This window comes from Xenia sp. Carnegie-2017, unplaced genomic scaffold (assembly GCF_021976095.1).
Source record: "Xenia sp. Carnegie-2017 unplaced genomic scaffold, XeniaSp_v1 HiC_scaffold_20, whole genome shotgun sequence".
In the NCBI taxonomy this organism is placed as follows: domain Eukaryota; kingdom Metazoa; phylum Cnidaria; class Anthozoa; order Malacalcyonacea; family Xeniidae; genus Xenia; species Xenia sp. Carnegie-2017.
Window position 1 is genome coordinate 14,490,884 of NW_025813483.1, and position 18,879 is coordinate 14,509,762.

The following is an 18,879-nucleotide window of genomic DNA, read 5'->3' on the forward strand; positions in this document are numbered from 1 at the left end:
CTGTAGTTGCCCCAAAATTATCGGCTTTCTCATCAATTGAATTACCTGCAAAATTCCCCGCCGAAACATTAAGAAAAAGATATTATTGTCGGAAAAAATTTAAGTAATTAAAAACGGCTCTTGTGTAATGACGGTCCAAATTAATGACGGTTATTGGCCAATCAAAGTAACGGTCATCAGTTACCATGGTGATTTCAAACTCACTTGCTGAATGTGCTGCTGGTGACCATGAAAAGTTACTTTTGACGAAATGGAAAACAAAGTAAGTTGGCAGCTGTTTTTTCAAATCAAACGATAACTTTATGTTTTTGAAAGGTTTTCAATGTTTTTTACCTTTGCTCACGAGTCGTATCTTAGCTATGCAAACTCTAGAACGTAGGAATGAAATTGACTTTTTTAATAACGAACTGATGCGAAGAAACTGCCGGGTTTTATTAGGCTAGTAGTTTTTCCTTTGTTTTTAGTCATAAGTTTTTTGTCTTTGATTTTCTGTAAGTTTAATCTTCGCTCGTTTTATTCGCAAGGAGTCGTATGAAGTCGCTACACATTCGGATGATCTCGTTGTCTCAGATCACCAAGAGTCCGAAAATGATCCCCTGTACAATGAACATGGTGATGACTCGAATAAACGCCGAGAAAGCCCGGAATCTCACGATAGTGATTGGGAAACTGATCTGGAAATGCAAGGTGTGAATCGTACGTCACCACAAGCGCCTGTCAATGTATTTTCAACTTTTATGCTTTCATGAAAAAATCAATTTGCCAGTCCATTATGGTTTCCGTTATTTAATTTATGTCCTCTGTGTTTTTATAGAACGTTCAAAATCGTTTGATCTCACCGGGAAACGACTTTATTTCTCTGCATGTGCGTTAAGCGGCGTCATTCCGATGTCCTACTTTGTCCGTCACATACAAGATAAGGAACTGATATTACGTCATCACGGCCTGGGAGCTAAAGGAGTTAAAGCAATCGCCATAGTGCTTGTGGTATACATGATTAAAGCATTGAAGTCAATATTTAACTATCTGGAACGATAACTGAAAACAAAAAGAGGAAATCGAAAAAAGTATATTCAACTTTGAGATGAAATATTCAACTTTGAAGGACTTGAAACTATGCGAGGGACTAAGAATTCATTGTGAACTGTTTATGACCTATTTTTATTGTTCCACATAAATATTTATATAATTCACTGGAGCGTGTTTGCGCAAATCACCTGACAAAATTTTTACTTATATTTTCGCAGACTAATACGACAGTGTTAAGATTAGATCTCCATGACAACAACATTGGTGACTTAGGTGCTAGCCATGTTTGCGAGATGATGAAAGAAAATTGTTACATCACTTCGTTAGTAAGTTTTTCGTGTCATAAAATGTTCGTTAAGTGAGCTTTAGGAAAATGTCCTTTTTAAGAGTAGAGTTAAAGTGACTCTGTCTCGATCTTTTAAATTTATAAAGGACTTTTTTTTCAACAATTACATTCTCGTGGTCATGGTCGTAGCAAGATATAATGTGCATTATATAGTGTTAAATTCGTTTGAAATGTATGATTTTCAACGGATTATACCATGCATTTCTTTTATGATACAAATCTACTTGTGTTTTCTCAAAAAGTTTTAATTGTTACTGAAGTTAATTACATACATGATATAGAGCAAATTTGCTTTATGTTGGCGAGAATAAATGAAAATAAAGGATTTGTAAATCAGGAAACGACTGACCACCAATATTAAATGGACATATCACAAATACTTCAATAGCTCAAGATTTTAACATGCAAATATTATTGTTCAAGTCGTTTACAGTTTTTGAAGATCTTTTATTTAAGACAATAGATTGATGTATTATCATCACACCGCTGTAACGTTTAATGTATTATCATACCGCTGTGATGTTTGCGAAGGCTCATTTTTTCACCTTAGGATTTATCTTCGAACAAGATCAGTCACGTGGGCTGCGCAGCAATTTGTGACATGTTGAACAACAGTGGCATTCTTCAAGATCTAAACATTGCAAATAATGCTTTTGATGATAAAGATGCAATCATGTTTTCTGAAATTATCAAAGTACGTAACTATTGTTATGTATCCTGAGTTAACCATTGTTATCCTTACTTATCCTTAGCTATCATCTTCGTGATCGTTATTTAATACTTTACTCAGAACAATGATCAACTGATAAAGCTTAATATGAGCGGAAATAAATTTTGCGAAGAAGGAGGAGTGGCCCTGGGGGCAAGTATTGGTATGTATGTTTTCATTTTTAGTGGGGCCATTTTGCTCAATTGATGTATAACATGTAATCTTGTTGTCACATTAGCTGCAAATGACTCGGTGGAAATCCTTGATCTCAGTTGGAATCACATTCGTCGACGTGGAGCTATTGGTATCGCCACAGGACTGAAGGTTGTAAAGCTGAGCAGGTTTAATGCATTCTAAACTATAAATGATCATGTCTAATCCATTCTAAACTATAAATGATCATGTCTAATCCATTCTAAACTATAAATGATCATGTCTAATGCATTCTAAACTATAAATGATCATGTCTAATGCATTCTAAACTATAAATGATCATGTCTAATGCATTCTAAACTATAAATGATTCTTTAGTTTCTCTACTTGGTTCCTATAGAATAATTACACTATAAAAGTTTTCAATCTTTCGTGGAATGGCTTAGAAGATGAGGGTGCTCGCGCGCTATCTGATGCCCTTAAAGCAAATAATACATTGACTGAACTTGACATCAGTAACAATAGGATCTCCACAATTGGTGCGACATTTATCGCTAAGAGTCTGGAAGCGAATGTTACCATAGAGATTCTAAAGGTATTGTCGAACGTTTATTCTCTGAAGTGTTATTGAATGAGGTATTTGAGTCTGGTTTTTAATTCTAGATTGGTGATAACCCGATCGGCACTGCCGGTGCCCATTCCCTGCTCTCCTCATTAAGAACGAGGCCAGACAACGCGATGCACACGTTGTGTCTTGAGAATATATATTTGGACGATGATTTTTTCCTTTTACTGGAAACGCTTAACCAAGAGAAACCTTTGAAAGTCGTTGGTCGCATCCGACCATCAGAATGTTCACCACTTCAGGTTGTTAAACAGTTCATCGCTCACAACTATGAACGTTGGTTTCAAGTTTTTGGAGAGTACGATCCTGATGACAGTGGTTTCATTTCTCAACTCCAGTTCAGGGAAGGATTAAAGGTCAGTGGAGTGATCGATATGACAAATTGATCCCAAAGAAGCTTATCAATAATAAAAGAAAAAATGCCAACTAATTTTCATTTCGATTGATCTTTTTGGCGGGGGGACTGTACACTACAACTTTAATACAATCATTACAATTGAATTTGAAATATTGCGATTAAGACAGGACACTATAATGATTTTAATCTATCCTGATTATAGGAAATCAATTTAACTTTCGAGAAAGGTCCCTTGGCTTGGTTATGTATTTTGTTGAAAGAATCGCGAGGACCCCAAATTAACTACAAGTATGTGTTAAATATACCAAGAAAGCTAAAGGCATTGAAAAGAATGTACATACTCCTACACATTATTTCTTACTAAATGCACAACTTGAAGAAACTAAGTGACCGCCCCATAATCCTACGCAGCTCTGTTTGATCACCAATCAACCGAAACGCTATTATTTTAGTTGGTGTCAGCATAGTTGAAGATTTTCAAGCTTATAAAATTGTTTTTACTCATGGTTAAAAGCGCCATGAGAACAATAACATGTTCATTTTAAATGTGAAGAATTGTCACGTGTTTGAACAGCGTCAGTTTGCAATGTCCAATTAGAATGTTGGTTGACTTGAAACGTAACATTTTGGGTGAAATTTGCTTTTCTGTAGAGTGTGAAGAATTGTCACGTGTTTGAACAGAGTCAGTTTGCAATGTCCAATTAGAATGTTAATTGACTTTAAACGTAACATTTTGGGTGAAATTTGCTTTTCTGTAGAGTGTGAAGAATTGTCACGTGTTTGAACAGCGTCAGTTTGCAATGTCCAGTTAGAATGTTGGTTGACTTGAAACGTAACATTTTGGGTGAAATTTGCTTTTCTGTAGAGTGTGACTTCGTTTTGAATCTTGCATGTTTGTACCATCTACAACCGAGGGAATAGAGGGCAACTGTGCTAACAAATAAAGGCCTTTTTTTCTATGCTATGACAAATTTTTATACATTACAGTGAGTGATGTTTTTGCATAAATAGCGTTTCTTTCCCTACGATTTAGAAAGGCAGCTGAGAACGTGAAAAAAATAATGGCTAAAACTCATTCGACTTCATCGAAAGCCGGAACTCCTACTTCCATTGGCAAAAAGAAAAAGGGAAGGAAATCTCGATGATGACATAAAATAAATATGTAGATTTATGTTTTATAATATAACACATTAACTATGAGTTTATGCACAACTTCATCCATAGTCTTCAGCGTTTTCAATCCATCGTAAATACTCGTGATGCGATGTCTTCAACGAGCCAATCAATGCCAAGCAAGAGATTCTCCCCGGTGATGGCACTGCACCACTGAATATGCCAATGATGAGTCTTTATGCTATCTAACTCTAAAACCTTACAGGGATGAAGAGAATACAAGTTATCAAAGTATCAGAACTTTAACGTCTTTCTTTGTAGTACCTGTTTGATTTCTTCTGCTTTTAAAGCTCCAGGAAGATCTTGTTTGTTGGCAAAAATTAGTAAAGTGGCTCCTGTCAGACGCTGAATGAAATAAAACTAATTTAACCCGACGTAATAGCACAATGGCAATGCTACTGATCGAAGTTAGTGGTTTTGTTTACTTTCACTGTAACATTCATGAAAGTTTACAAACCGCTGGATTTATAAATTGCATACTCACCTCTTCCAACAACAACGACTTCAATTCTGCCTTACAATCCTCTAATCTCGCTGAGTCAGCACTATCTACGACCCAAATCAAACCATCTGTACTTTCAAAATAATTTCTCCAATAGGAACGTAAGGATTTCTGCCCACCGACATCCCAGATGTTCAACTTAAAACTAAATTATGCATGTTTAATCAAACCGTCATACCGTAAACGTACTGCAACTTTATTCTACTGCTGTATAATTCACCATTACTCTTTATATTCCAGTGTTTTAATGTTGAATCCCAATGTTGGAGAAATTTCATCGATATCTTCACCGTTAAACTTCTTCAAAATCGTTGTTTTGCCTGCATTGTCAAGTCCTCTTAATTCTAGTTAAGTTTCTTGCCAAAAAGTATCGAAATGTGCACATGAAACACAAGTAATACAAGGATACAGCATCAATATGCGAACTTCCCGTTCTCTTTGCTTCATCTTCCTTAAGATCGTTAATAAACCCATCCTTTCATGCTGTCAGATTTGAAGAGGACTTTGCTTACAGAGTTTTTACAACCTACGACGTGTCTACTTCATGTAAGGGATAATATAGTCTACCCGTGGGCTAAAAAACATGGCGTCCACAGATGCATCAAAATCTTCGATTTCATCACAGGAAAACGAAGATAATGATACGAAAGAACCTTCAAAATGCGAAGAAAGTACAACGGATAAGGTATTTTATGTATTTATTTCCTATTATTGTTGTCTGACGTTTTCCATGTGAAGTTCAAAGTTTAGTTATAAACAATGAAACAAATCATGTTTCAATGATCAAATCTTTAAAAGCAAACTTTGTTGCTCTAGGTAATTGATCTTCTTAACCAAGCCCAGCTGGCAAAAAAGGAGAGCAAACTGCATTACCTTAAACAGGTATGAGGTAGCATAAATAATGTATAAATAATTGCATTGTTTGTTAGGGGATTTTGATCATTGCTGCTACCATCTTTTTTAATAATATTGATTTGATTCCAGGTTCAAGAATTGATCGTGAACAAGGAACCAGCATTATTGGATAACTTCCTGGATGTAAGGAATCACAGAATTCGGTTTTAAATTAATCATTTCTTTGTCAATGATTTTATATTTTATCCTCAAGGAAATTCTCATTTTTCAACATGATAAAACAACTGAAGTTAGAAAATACGTGCTTCAATTTATTGAGGAAGCCTGGTAAGACAATTACTCCAAAGCCTAAGCACTTGCATAGCATAGAAAATAATGAGAATGTTTTTAGAATTCAAATTATCAGCACAAAGTTGGTTTTTCATGTTTATATTTTTTAGTGTTACACCAAAGCAACAAACACTTTTATCAACATTCGATTTCTCAAAAAACAATAGCTTCATTGCTAGTTCAACGATATATATTGATCTGCAAACAACTGTAATATTATGTTATTAGTATGAATTTCCCTTCTTCAGTAAAAAGGATGTTGAAATCTTGACAAAAGTCATCCATACTATTGTTCTGTTGATCAATGATCCAAATGTGATTGTCATCAAAAAAGTCATGTTATCTTTAACACAATTGTATCGCATCATGCTCCAGGTAAGATGATAAATATAAAACATGTCCATAATTTAGGACCTAAAATCTTCATGTGAGTCTATGAAACCTTTTGTAGTTCATCAGCAAGCAGAAAGTTATTGATGAAAATCTCAAAGCAACTTGGGAGGTATGTTACTTAACATATATATACAAATAAAATAAAAATCCAGAGAATCCTTAATATTATCATAATATGCCTAGGTTACCAATTTTCAAATATATATATATATATATTATTATATTATTAATAATTAAAATATTAATCCAAGTATTAATCCCTGCCCGGGGGGTTGACCGGTCCATGAATTTTTCCACGCCAAACATCTCTATCTCTTGCCATATCTCTCATTATACCCATCGCCTTCATATCACTGTTCACAGCATCCATCCATCTCTTTCTCGGTCTACCTCTTTTGCGGACTCCATCAACATTTATGTGCAACATTCTACGAATTTCAGCACTTTCTTCTCTCCTTTCCACATGCCCAAACCACCTCAAACGCTGGCGTCTTACCCAATTCAGGCATTTAATAAATAAAAGATAAAAGTTTCTCCGGATTTTAAATGACTTTTATTGAGCTTTCAACTTGTTGCTTTGAGCCTTCATCAGTTGGGCAGAAACTAAAGTACTCGGACGCATGCAGACTAAACATGCACGCAAATTTAGAGAAGCTTGGTACAGTAAAGACAAGGAGACAATAAACAGACATATCGACATACCCATCATATACTTACAACTAAAGAAAAAGGACAAAAAAACTACAAACAACCCCAAAACTTCAACACTACATTCTAATAATATTAACACTAATCATATTAACAATACACCAAAACCCATGGCAATGCATTTCACCCCATCCAATCACATTAATCCACCCGCTAATCCAATTAGACACTCTAAGTGTCTACAAGCAAAAAGCACATGTAACTAGTAATTTCCTCGTTCTGATGAAGGCTCGAAGCAACGAGTCGAAAGCTCAATAAAAGTCATTTAAAATCCGGAGAAACTTTTATCTTTTATGTGTATATAGATATATATATATGGATATAAGCTTCAAAATTGGTAATCCAGGCATTGCTTAAAAATAAAAGTTTTTCTAGATTTTTATATATAATTTTATCGATAATTATGTAAATATATGTTTCATAATCACATAACCTATGTGACAGGCAGGCTGTGCAGGCCAAACTTTCACTTTAGAACTACAATGTATCAATAATATTTCATTTATTATTTCAAGATTTTATGTATGTTAAAAAATCAAATCATGGAGAAAGTTCAATCAGATAATGATGGGTTTGTTTAGCATCATGTTTGTCGAATTTCAATTATCACATTGAATGGTGATAAGAAATCCTTTTCTTCAGCATTCGTACTCATGCAATCAAGTTCATGGAGATGATTGTCCTTGCACAATCATGTAAACCACAGGTTTGTTAAAAAATTTGTCACTCAAGACTTTCTCTTCTTCTTTAATGATTATTTTCATTTGTGATTATATGAATTTAAATTATGATATAGGATACCAAAGATGATGATGTCATTTCTCTTGATGTGGTAGGAAAGTCAAGTCATTGTTCTTATTTGTCATCTCTAAATGAATCCACCAATCTGAGATCTTGTTTTTAGGTACCTCGTAATCATCCAGTTTTGAGTATGACTCAACTTCGTGAGGAAGCAGGAATGACTCTTGAGGCTTTACTCAGTTTAGTTGCTTCTCCAAATATTTCAAGGTAGCTACATCACAACACTTTACCTTCGTCTTACTATACCACCATCATATACACCACCACTATACATCACCAATATACACCACTTACATCTTTAGCCACAATTAACACACCACCTTTAACATCAAAATCTGTGCCATTGTGCTTCAGATCTGCCATGGTTCATCATAACTTGCATCTCCACTGTGAACCACAACTTTTTACACTACTATATGCTACAATAATATGTTTCACCATACTATACACCAATGCTATACACCACCATCATTCACACCACAATGAAAACTTGTTATATGTATAGACATCCATCAACGTCGTACACCACGACCTTCCCAAACCACTAAGAATATATTCCATATTCTGAAAATTATTTTAGTGTTAACCTAATGGCCAGTATGGGTACACTGGCAGCCATTGCAAAACAAAGACCTGCTTTCATGTCGTTGGTTGTTGAAGCTTTTGAATCGCTTCACGGTATGAAATGAGACAAAATTTTGATTATCAGACTTCAACTAGTTTTACCGCCAAATTTAACCAACATGTGATTGACTTACCATGTTTTCCTTATCACAATTGTCGCGGTATAAGTAGTTGTATAAATTTTCTTACTCAATCAAGTTAGAATGTTTTTATGTTTGTTTATTATCTCAGCCAATCTACCAACTGCACTTTCTAAGAGTCAAGTCAGCAGCGTCAGAAAGAATTTAAAGGTAGATCTAACGTGTAATAGCTATTTGGTGAAAATTTTCCACGAAATTTCTTCGACGTTTGTTCGCAGTTTTGATGCAAAATGGCATAGTTTCCCGATACTCTCATCGCCTTTATCTTGTCAATTCATTATTTTATAATTTTACGATACTTTCTTCAGCTTCATCTTATGAATTTACTAAAGAATACGGCTGCAGGTCGGTCGCAAAAAGTGTTCATTCTCTCTTTTAAGCACATTAATGATTCAAAAAAATTATTTTGCAAATAGTGGAGTATTACCCACAGATAACTACCCTTCTCACTGATCTTGGAGCCTCGCAGAGTGAGGTAAACAGTAATGTCTTTTTTGTTTTGTTTTTTATGTCGGCTTGTGGCTATGCAGCTAATCACTCTTGCTAACTCTCGTTTCAGATGCAGAAGATCTGGCAGAAAAATCTCGCAAAAGTTAATTTAGAATCTATGAAGCGACCAAGGCAAGGCTTGCACTCACTTCCTAACGTTAAATTTATGACCGACTAAAATTAGTAAAACGCAACTTTTATTTATAATAATTGTAATTTTTTTAGAAATGAAGCAACAGCTGACACTGAATCACCATTGACAAAAAGACAAAAGTCGGGAAAGGTAAGTTGTTTTACAAATAGACATCTTAAAACGAGATGACAAGATGAAAGGACTTACCACTCTTAAAAATTACTTCATGTTAGTCTGAATCTAGTGTCGGATTAACAATTATCCAAGCAATTGAAATGACAAAGGAAGACTTAATACCGCGCTTGAAGAACGAGAGAGTCTCGGAACTGGTAATCGTTAGCATGCTGGGATTACCCGACCAAATGCCGACTAATTTCCAAGAAACATACACTCCCATTGCTGCAGCTGGTGGTATGGCGCAGGTTACGCATCTTGCCCGCTTGATCAGCGCACAAATGACAAACGCGGGCATTGGTGTTGGCGCTGAAAAGATGCAACAACTTAAAAAGGTATTTCCTTCCATCTCTTCATTAAAAGATAACGTCATTTGTAATTGATGTTTTCTGTTCTTCTTTAGGCTAGAGATGCGGAGAAAGTTCAGCCACCAATGGAGATCGTACCAAGTCACAGATACGAGACATCAAGTAGTATACCTGTTATTGGTAGCTCTACGACGGGTTCCATGGCAAGCCAGAGCTTGATAAAAGAGGATCCGAGCATTCTTCACGCAAAGCAAGAAAATCTTGTTCAAGAATCGCCATTCTTGAGGATTATGGGTGAGATTAATGGAAAATGATTAATGTATTTATTTTATTGTTTTGTTTATTTAACTTCGCCAGTAAATTGCTTCACCATTGTAAACCATCTTATCGTCAATATCAATTTTACCATTCATACCTATCTAATTTTTGTAAAGAATTATGTTATTCTTCGTCATATCAAGTTAGCTATTGACACCATACTAAACCATCTTTAAAAATTGTGCCGTCCTTCAATAGAACACATCAACAAAGAAAAAGGACAAGCTAAAAAGGTTGGTAATTTTTCTTAAATTTCTATTCCATCCTCAACTGATGTTTATGACGTATCATTTTTCCTTCTACTTCTAGCCTGCGAAATCTTCGTCTTCTCTTCAGACGGTAAGAAAATTTATAGTTTCAGTTTCTGATATGCATTTGTAGCATCTCGTTGAAATACACAGGTGTACTTGTTTAGAGACGAAAGATAAAGCCTTTTAAACTGCACGAAGTGAAACAGGTTCTTACTCAAGAAGAACGAGAGAAATTGATACTTTCCGCTTTTCGAAGAATTCTCGACGCAGAAAGTGAGAACGTTTTTCATTTAAGATAAAATGCTCAAGATTTTTAATCGTGATGTATGCCGATGTATTTTTTCTAGAGCACTGTATTCAAGGTGGAAAAACAAAGGTATTAACAAAATATTAGGATAGAAAACTATCAATTATTGTAAGGCAATTACATCTAATTAGCTTAATATATAGTCCCCAGATTTGTAGCGAGATGTACAGTACTGCTCAGAAGTAAGTTTACCGAAAACGCGTTCGGAACGCGAACCAGTTGCGTTCCAATTGCGTTTAGCTTAAGATGGAATGCGTATCAAAATCGCATAGTTTTCAATAGAGCCATTACGAAGAATTGTGTTATAAAATGAGACATTGATACGTTTCAAAACATTAACTTGTCATCAAACATTTTTAAAAACATATATATGATGTGTTATGCTTATATCCTTTCTAATTAACAAAGAAAACGATATTTCTCCGTACTTTCTAAACATCATGGGGACTAAAACGAACTTTGCAACGAAATTATCTTAAACACGTTAATTATTTATAAATTCTACTTTATACTATCCATTTTTGGTGTAGGAAAGACTTGACATTATCGTTGGTTTGGCCACTCAGTTCGGTGGACACCTACGAATAGGTTCGATTATTTCCATCTTTAAAATTAACACGAGAAGACTTTAGAATTGTAGAAAGATCTATGTATATGATGATTACTCTTCCTTCTGTCTTTTTAGCGTTGAAGAACTTCATAATGTTGGATCCACGCGCAAGATACGAGCTCGCAAATCTCTGGATTTATCACGAGTTTCTTGCAGAAGAATCATACAGAGAGAGAGTTGAACAAGAGTTTCTTGAAGGGGAAGAACTAAGCGACGAACAAATGATGGTTAACAATTCGTACAACGAAAGTCTTCTTGCTTTGTTACGTGGTTTTAAAGAACGACTCGACACAAAAGACAAGTACGGTGAAACTATCATTAATAACGATGTCTTAAGTTGTGTATTGTAAGAAGGTGTCTTTGGATATGAAATAGTTTTTATGTTATGGTCTTTTGTGGATATTGTATTTTTTTGGTATGTTTAATGGTACTTGTATGTTATGGTCACAGGATGTTGTTTTCTTCGGTAGATATGTTTTATGGTATGTTTATTTTATGGTACTGGGGCTGTTGTTTTCGTTGGTAGATATGTTTTACGGTGTGTTTATTTTATGGTACTGGGGTTGTTGTTTTCGTTGGTAGATATGTTTTATGGTATGTTTATTTTATGGTACTGGGGTTGTTGTTTTCGTAGGTAGATATGTTTTACGGTGTGTTTATTTTATGGTACTGGGGTTGTTGTTTTCGTTGGTAGATATGTTTTATGGTATGTTTATTTTATGGTACTGGGGTTGTTGTTTTCCTTGATATGTTTTATGGTATGTTTATGATAAAGAAATTTTATCTTGGTTTTGTTTTTCTTAAAAAAGGGACAACCACAAAAATGTACTATTTGTTTCCTGTTTCAGGTTGATATCTCGTTTATATTTGGAAGCGCCAAGGTTGACGGATGAATCTAAACTATTTCTCAAGGAATATTGCGAAGATCTGGTAACTTTCTCTGTATTTTCGCCATTTCATTGACTTCAAACTTGAACATAGCCTGTTTTTTATCTTACTGATGAATTCAGGAACGTAGCCATGTTGGATTTTCTACGCTTCGGGAGTTGATCCTCCAAAGACCTGCCAATCAAGTGGATTATCTTAATCTCCTTTTGGAACTCACGTCTCATTACAAGGAACAAGTAAGGGGTTTTTTAGGCCTTAGCATAGCTAAGCTTGGAGAATAAAGTTTATGCACAGGTTGGACTTCAGCTATTTTCATAAGTACTTAAAGACTAAAACTTGTTTATAATTACTGCAATGAAGGTTCGTGTTCAAGCGATTTACACAGCAAAGAAACTTCATCCACATCCGAATCTTGCCGTTGATATTCAGGTAAATGTTATATGAAGTATAGCTCAGACCTCGTGGGTGCGTTGTTTTAACCTATACATTTTATTAAAGCAATTCGCCCTACAATCTCTACGGACTCTGTTGCTTCCGAAGCCTCCGAATAAAGGTATATGTAGTCACGTGATTTTATTTACCGCGTCCATTTTCCTCTTATGCGTCACCGTATTGAATAGGAGCTGTGGAATGGACTGACGAACCTATCAAATTGTGTTTATATCTTTACCTCGCATTATTACCTTTGAACCATAAATTGCTGCACGAGTAAGTTGATCCATTATTATCCCTGTTTGCAGGGGTAAATATATTTTTGTACTATTCATGTTTTAGTTTGGCAAGTCTCTATACCCAAGCTTTGCCTCTTGTTAAACGGACAATTCTTCGACATTTGGAGCATCCTGTACGTATTCAATTCAAAGCTTTAACTGAGAATCAGAAAATTAATTCCGAAACGGTTATAAGCCCACAAAAAATGTGCCTTAAACGATATTTGAATTCCCATAAAGCCATTAAAACACTGCCACAATTACAGTTCATGAATGATATGTCTTGTTTCCAATGCCTGTTTATTTGTTGGCGGGTAGAGTGGTGCACATGTGGAAAATACAAGTTCTTATCACGTCTAAGTAACATGATTTACTTGTTGGCGGGTAGAGTGGTGCACATGTAGAAAATACAAGTTCCTATCACGTCTAAGTCACATGATTTTCTTGTGCGTATGAACTCGTTGTACGTAAAACGAGTTGTTTCGACTGGCAGACTTTAACAAATCAAGGAAAACAATGGAGGTCTTATGATTTCATGCGTTTTTCTCACTGACAGTGAGCGACGACTCGCTTTGTGTAATCAGCCCTTAATGCACCCTTTTACGACACTAATTTTCTCATTTATTTCATTTAGATTTCAGTTCTTAATGTTTTTGTTCTTTTTCTTCTTCAAGGTACGGTCCATAGGTATGGATTCAGAAGAATTACTGAAACTTGTTGAAACTTGTCCAAGCGGAGCTGAGACATTGATCACGCGAATATTACATATCATTACTGAGAAATGTAATTCTACATTTATCCCCATTTATCTCATTAGTAACCCTAGCTGTATCCACATCTCCTGTATCGTCATATCCGAGATAGGATGACAACCTCGATTCTCTTTTTCATCCAATGTTTTAGCCTCGCCATCAACAGCTTTAGTGAAGCACGTGAAAGATTTGTACCACAAGCGTGCATCGGACGTGCGACTTTTGATTCCGGTTTTGACCGGTTTGGAAAAGAAGGAGGTGATCGAAGTTTTACCAAAGTTAATAAAACAATCTCCGAATGTGGTGAAGGAAGTCTTCAACAGATTATTGGGCTGTTTTCATGGTGTGTTACTTGACTAAAGTATTTTTGTTGTATTTTACATTGCAGGTCGATATGTAGCTAAATGTACCACGTTTAGTTTTGCTTAAAATGAGAAAGAAAGTGTAAATTCTCTGCGAGCTAGCTCGTGCTCTTTGTTTTCTAGTCTTGTTAACTTGAAGTATTTATAGGCGAGTCGACTATCTCCAGTGCCAGTCCGCTGACACCCTCGGAACTGCTGATCACCCTGCATAATATTGAAGATAAAGCTGACATGAAATCTATAATCAAAGGTTTGTAAATCATTTTAGTCAGTAATATGTATCTTCCAATTGTGATGTTATCTGGCATGTAGACGTGATGGACCTGATCTTATTTCAAATATAGCTGTCGGTTTGTGTTTTGCTGAAAAGACCATTTACACTCAAGAGGTTCTTGCTGTTGTACTGCAACAGTTGATGGAGAAAACTCCTTTGCCCACGTTGTTTATGAGAACGGTAATCTCACTTTTGTTGTCACGATGAAATTGTAGAAAAAATGGTTTTCACTTCATAGCTGTCTCAATATGTTCATTTTAAGGTTATTCAATCATTGAGTGTCTGTCCACGTCTCGTTGGCTTTGCCATGAATATTCTCTCTAAACTAATTAGCAAACAGGTTTGATGTCACGTGCTTTTTTATGTTGTTTTGTCAGCTCGTTTCTCTTCATTACCAACCCCTGGTGTATATATACATACATCAACATCCCCTAACATCGTATTTTCTTTGCTTTCTGTTTCATGTTCTTATATATTTTCCATTACATTTCACTCTGTAGGTGTGGAAACAACCGAAAGTGTGGCAAGGTTTCGTCAAATGTTGCCAGGTGATACCCCTATATCCATCTATATCCATCTATATCCATCTATACTCCATATCCCAAAATATGTTCACCAACACTCACACTGTAGACTCTTTTCGAATATAGACTGGGTAAGACATGTCCCTTATCTCCCCTCTCTCCCAATGCATGGTCTAGTATAATCACGGTACCAATGGCTTTTTCTACCACATTATGAGTTGAACCTTGTACCTGCATCTGTACCTGTTGCATGCAGTAAGGCAGACGTATCGACTTTCCAAGTCCCCCACTATCCATGTGCCGTCTAACATTGTCTATCAAAGAGAGGGAAATTCTTTTAACAAATATTTGCAACAGTACTTTCGTCATTGCTGACAGATGACAAAACCACAGTCGTATCCTATACTGTTGCAATTACCATCAAGACAGCTTGAGAGTGTGTTCGAGGTGAGGAATCTGAACAAATTATGATGCTATGATAGTACATATAATACGTAGATACAAACATGAACAAATTATGACAACTGAAACGAGCCAACGATAAGATCAGAGATAATGTTGTTTGTGTGAAATGCTTTGTCTACGGTGTCTATACTGTCATAATTATATATTTTATCAACATCTTTAATGTTGTAGTTATGTCCTGAATTAAAAGATCTTCTTCGGACTCACGTGGAACAATTTACACCTCATCAGGTAAGCTCAGCTCTCTCCCCCCCGTCGTGAATTAGAAGCACTGAACAAACATTTCTATTTTAATGTAAAAAATTACAGAGGGCACTCATTCCGCGCTCCCTTATTCAAATCTTGGAAAAAGATGCGAAACAAGAGGAAACGACGACGGAGAAAGAGTCGAAAGAACCAAACGAAGCAAAACTTAAAACTGAAGTGTTGCCAACGACAAGTGATGACACTTTAACGTCAAAACAGGAAACAATTAAACTGCAATCACAGAAACGCGAGAGAGGCGATGATGATGGCACACAAACGGAAGAAAACGAACATAAAAAATCACGAGAAGAAAGTGAAAATCAACAAGGAACATGAATAGGTGATGCCCGGATGTTGATGAATGACCACTCTTTGGTAAGGTAGGATACACCTAATGATTAGGAAGGATGCACGCGGATGCTTAGCCAGCGAACAGTGAGTTATTTTAATCGCTCCTAAATGTCCTAAAGTTAAACAGACTTGGTTGAAGACGACATGTCAAATCGTTGTCATGAGTGCCTTATCCTTTGCTCATATCAGTACATCTCAACATAGTTTTTTTACACGTTTTTTAATTAGACGACACATAGGTAGTGCCATAGTGGTCAAGCCAACCCACAAGTTTTGGTCTTGCTATGTAAATTCTTCCGACTATTTAACTCTCTTCTAATATTTCTTTAGTAATCACTATAGTTACATTGTTTTCAAAATAAGTGAACACAGACTAATAAACATAGCACGACTATAAATATGTGGGCGGGATACTTATAGCTAGCTACAACGCTTCAGAAACGAAAGTGCGGTTTTGACGTCATTAGCAGCCTCAATACCACTTTCCATTGCGCCACTGACGGTTGCGCAATCCCCACGTGACCGCGTTGCTTCACCTGCGAAAAAAATGCGATTTTGCAGTGGTTTCGCAAGTATTTGACGTTGACCACGAGCGTGTAACGATGGCGAACTGTATGCGCCACGAATGAAAGGATTTGAGGACCAGTGATGATAAACATAATAAAGATAATGATTGGTAGCTGGAGTAGGTTTTTCTTTTGTCCTAAATCAAAAAATAAGTTAAACCCAAGCTTTGTGATTGTAATTGATGAGAATGTCTTTCATTGGATAAGATTATCCAACATTTTTTCACCCACCCGAACATTTCATTTAGATTGTCAAGGAATATATCCTTTACTTCCTCTCCTGTCATGTGAACTTTCTGTCTTGCATATTCAGCGGTTTGAAATCCTGTGACTACATAACGCTTCTCCCCAGTCTTCTTTTCAGTGACCTCATACATCCACAGTTGACTTATGTCAGACATACAATTGAATACTAAATGGATACTTTTGTCCCAGAATTTCTCATCAAAGAAACACACTATCTTTAATCCAGTAAACATCTGTAGTTTGGAAATAGCTAACAACTTGTCTTGAGGTAATTGAGGAACAAAAGCTATATCTTCATCTTTAAGAACTGTTAGTGGAACAGTTACAATGACTGTGTGTGCAAGTAGATCTTCTCCATTATCGTTAGTTACAGTTATAATAGATGTAGAATAATTAATTGCCTTTACTGGCCACTTCAATTTCATGGAAGCTCCTTTACACTCATTCCGAAAGAAATCCACAACTTGCCTATGTGAATGCTTAAGCCTAAAATACAATAACTTGTTCATGTCTTTGACATATTACACTGCAATCACCATGACACAGAGAATTAGAAATTCGATTCTAACACAATTATATGCACATGAAAAACATGTGGCTCAGACAAGATTTGGACATGCAGCTTTGGTATACTAGTTTATTGTTCTAGCTAGCAAGACAACAGGGAATTGAAATTATTCAAGTTTGAGACTGGACAAGTTATGCATATATAACAACCATCAATATAAAACCCACCTGAAATTTCCTTCCCCACACTCCCAACCATTTTGAAAATCACTATGTTCCTGACCCCCCAATGCATCCAATGTTGTAGCCTCAGTTTGACAGAAGACCATATCAAATATATGTTGTGATTTCACTTTGGTTTTTGCATGCTTTTTGAAATATTCTGCAGCTGTTGTATCCTCTTTTGCAATTTCACTTGGTTTGTTGGTATACACAAAATCACCCCAAAACATGTATGCAGAAATGATATCTTCTTGCGTTGAATGGTAAGGATACATTTCACCATCCATAAATATCCATTCCAATCCATGTTCAGGTACATAATCAAATAGCTACACCAAATGATACAGAAATTTCTTGATGAAAAAAAATGCTTGATTAACTTAATTGCTACCAAATTACCATTTCAATGTCCCAGTTAAATTCAACTGCCATTTTATGTACTCTTGTATTACATCCATGTATAATTTCACCACCCATATCTATTGGAGGTAAGCTATCATATTCAGCTTGATACACACGACCTCCTGAAGGTAATAAGTTAAAAGAAAAGAAATGATGTCTAGTTGATAACATAAAGGATGTCAAAAAATGAAATCTGGGTAGAAATTACATGTACCACAGAGCATATTTTAGTTTGGTAGAGCTTCAGCTAAGCATCAAAAGTTGATTCCAAGATTTGGATCCAAGAGAAAAAATCAAAACAGAGGCAAAAGTATTGGGGGGGGGGTATTGGTCCCTGACCACACTTCCCGAATTTGGATGGGGGGTGATAACTGGTTCAATACCTGAATTACTACGAAATTATTTAGAACCTCAACAAAAAAAACATGGTAAATTATAATTGAAGGACTCTAGATGAATTTTTTAAAGTGGGGATGCTTCGCAATATTTTTGTTGCACATGTCTTCAGCATTTATGCTCCTACAAACTTTTTCTGGGTACACCACTGCTTTCAGGCTATTTCATTTCAATGAATTCATTAATACTAGGTGTTTTTGAAACTGCTAAAATGGTTTCTTACCTAAGTAATTATTAGCTTCAACAAGAACTACATTGTAGTCAGACTTAACAAGACTTTCGCAGGCGGACAGACCAGCCATTCCTCCGCCCACGATAATCACATCGACTATGGCTAAAACAATAAAAGACGAAATCGTAGATAGAGGACGAGAGTTCTAATGTTTGTATTAAAATAAAGCTTTCGTCGAAAGTTGAAAAGGAAAACGTGTACTAACGTTTTTTTCCTGTCATTGCGCATGTTTGGCAACTGCCGTAATATCCAAACTACGCAATACAATGGTCGGTTTCTGTCAAATGTTGCTTTACTAATGAACAATATTTTTTCTGTAAGTTTCCCCTCCTGGCTGGTCTAGTCAAGTGTCAAGTGACATTTCCGTATCTCAAATGTCATCAAACTCATTGTTATTAAC

At 35.8% G+C, this 18,879-nt stretch overlaps 4 protein-coding genes across 5 annotated transcripts; 2 read left to right on the forward strand and 2 right to left on the reverse strand.

Moving 5' to 3' along the window:
- The first annotated feature begins 15 nt into the window (after positions 1-15).
- Positions 16-4,767, forward strand: LOC124441106 (leucine-rich repeat-containing protein 74A-like). 2 transcript variants are annotated; one of them, XM_046991540.1, is made up of 11 exons: positions 16-262; positions 525-687; positions 815-987; positions 1,248-1,355; positions 1,926-2,069; positions 2,166-2,247; positions 2,323-2,408; positions 2,638-2,832; positions 2,901-3,218; positions 3,423-3,508; positions 4,254-4,767. In XM_046991540.1, the coding sequence occupies exons 1-11, from the start codon at positions 251-253 to the stop codon at positions 4,363-4,365; spliced, it is 1,479 nt and encodes a 492-aa protein (XP_046847496.1). In that variant the 5' UTR covers positions 16-250; the 3' UTR covers positions 4,366-4,767. The 2 variants fall into 2 exon arrangements, with proteins under 2 accessions (XP_046847496.1, XP_046847497.1); XM_046991541.1 differs by having other exon boundaries at positions 4,258-4,437.
- LOC124441115 (ADP-ribosylation factor-like protein 2) lies at positions 4,155-5,422 on the reverse strand. Its single transcript, XM_046991551.1, has 5 exons — positions 5,305-5,422; positions 5,122-5,232; positions 4,878-5,040; positions 4,658-4,738; positions 4,155-4,591 (listed from the first exon to the last, which is right to left on the reverse strand). Exons 1-5 carry the CDS (start codon positions 5,367-5,369, stop codon positions 4,457-4,459), a joined length of 555 nt encoding a protein of 184 aa, XP_046847507.1. The 5' UTR covers positions 5,370-5,422; the 3' UTR covers positions 4,155-4,456.
- On the forward strand, positions 5,366-16,638 carry LOC124441102 (symplekin-like). The gene is made up of 40 exons (XM_046991535.1): positions 5,366-5,441; positions 5,521-5,580; positions 5,712-5,777; positions 5,880-5,933; positions 6,004-6,077; positions 6,329-6,455; positions 6,532-6,582; positions 7,697-7,752; positions 7,824-7,887; positions 7,978-8,013; positions 8,086-8,189; positions 8,563-8,660; positions 8,838-8,896; positions 9,055-9,091; positions 9,163-9,221; positions 9,306-9,367; positions 9,461-9,518; positions 9,602-9,877; positions 9,946-10,144; positions 10,367-10,401; positions 10,478-10,507; positions 10,584-10,692; positions 10,767-10,795; positions 11,257-11,314; positions 11,412-11,637; positions 12,185-12,266; positions 12,347-12,460; positions 12,585-12,653; positions 12,723-12,777; positions 12,845-12,932; positions 12,999-13,068; positions 13,609-13,717; positions 13,838-14,029; positions 14,197-14,298; positions 14,393-14,502; positions 14,585-14,662; positions 14,823-14,870; positions 15,225-15,293; positions 15,483-15,542; positions 15,621-16,638. Exons 1-40 carry the CDS (start codon positions 5,376-5,378, stop codon positions 15,891-15,893), a joined length of 3,612 nt encoding a protein of 1,203 aa, XP_046847491.1. The 5' UTR covers positions 5,366-5,375; the 3' UTR covers positions 15,894-16,638.
- On the reverse strand, positions 16,212-18,818 carry LOC124441108 (lysine-specific histone demethylase 1 homolog 3-like). The gene is made up of 6 exons (XM_046991542.1): positions 18,685-18,818; positions 18,471-18,581; positions 17,849-17,973; positions 17,456-17,778; positions 16,706-17,206; positions 16,212-16,611 (listed from the first exon to the last, which is right to left on the reverse strand). The coding sequence occupies exons 1-6, from the start codon at positions 18,698-18,700 to the stop codon at positions 16,329-16,331; spliced, it is 1,359 nt and encodes a 452-aa protein (XP_046847498.1). The 5' UTR covers positions 18,701-18,818; the 3' UTR covers positions 16,212-16,328.
- Positions 18,819-18,879: the final 61 nt, after the last annotated feature.

Bases quoted from the DNA above. Each gene is read 5' to 3' on its own strand.
- LOC124441108 (XM_046991542.1), bottom strand. The intron at 17,207-17,455 runs GTGGGTTTTATA...ATTGTATTTTAG, and splicing joins TGTGGGGAAGGAAATTTCAG to GCTTAAGCATTCACATAGGC. The intron at 16,612-16,705 runs GTGGGTGAAAAA...TTTTTGATTTAG, and splicing joins AATCTAAATGAAATGTTCGG to GACAAAAGAAAAACCTACTC.
- LOC124441102 (XM_046991535.1), top strand. From the start codon at position 5,376: ATGCTGTCAGATTTGAAGAGGACTTTGCTTACAGAGTTTTTACAACCT. The intron at 6,078-6,328 runs GTAAGACAATTA...TCCCTTCTTCAG, and splicing joins CAATTTATTGAGGAAGCCTG to TAAAAAGGATGTTGAAATCT. The intron at 12,461-12,584 runs GTAAGGGGTTTT...ACTGCAATGAAG, and splicing joins CGTCTCATTACAAGGAACAA to GTTCGTGTTCAAGCGATTTA.
- LOC124441106 (XM_046991540.1), top strand. The intron at 1,356-1,925 runs GTAAGTTTTTCG...TTTTCACCTTAG, and splicing joins ATTGTTACATCACTTCGTTA to GATTTATCTTCGAACAAGAT. The intron at 3,509-4,253 runs GTATGTGTTAAA...CCTACGATTTAG, and splicing joins GGACCCCAAATTAACTACAA to AAAGGCAGCTGAGAACGTGA.
- LOC124441115 (XM_046991551.1), bottom strand. From the start codon at position 5,369: ATGGGTTTATTAACGATCTTAAGGAAGATGAAGCAAAGAGAACGGGAA. The intron at 5,233-5,304 runs GTATCCTTGTAT...ACTAGAATTAAG, and splicing joins GAAGTTCGCATATTGATGCT to AGGACTTGACAATGCAGGCA. The intron at 4,739-4,877 runs GTGAGTATGCAA...TATTTCATTCAG, and splicing joins AGTCGTTGTTGTTGGAAGAG to CGTCTGACAGGAGCCACTTT.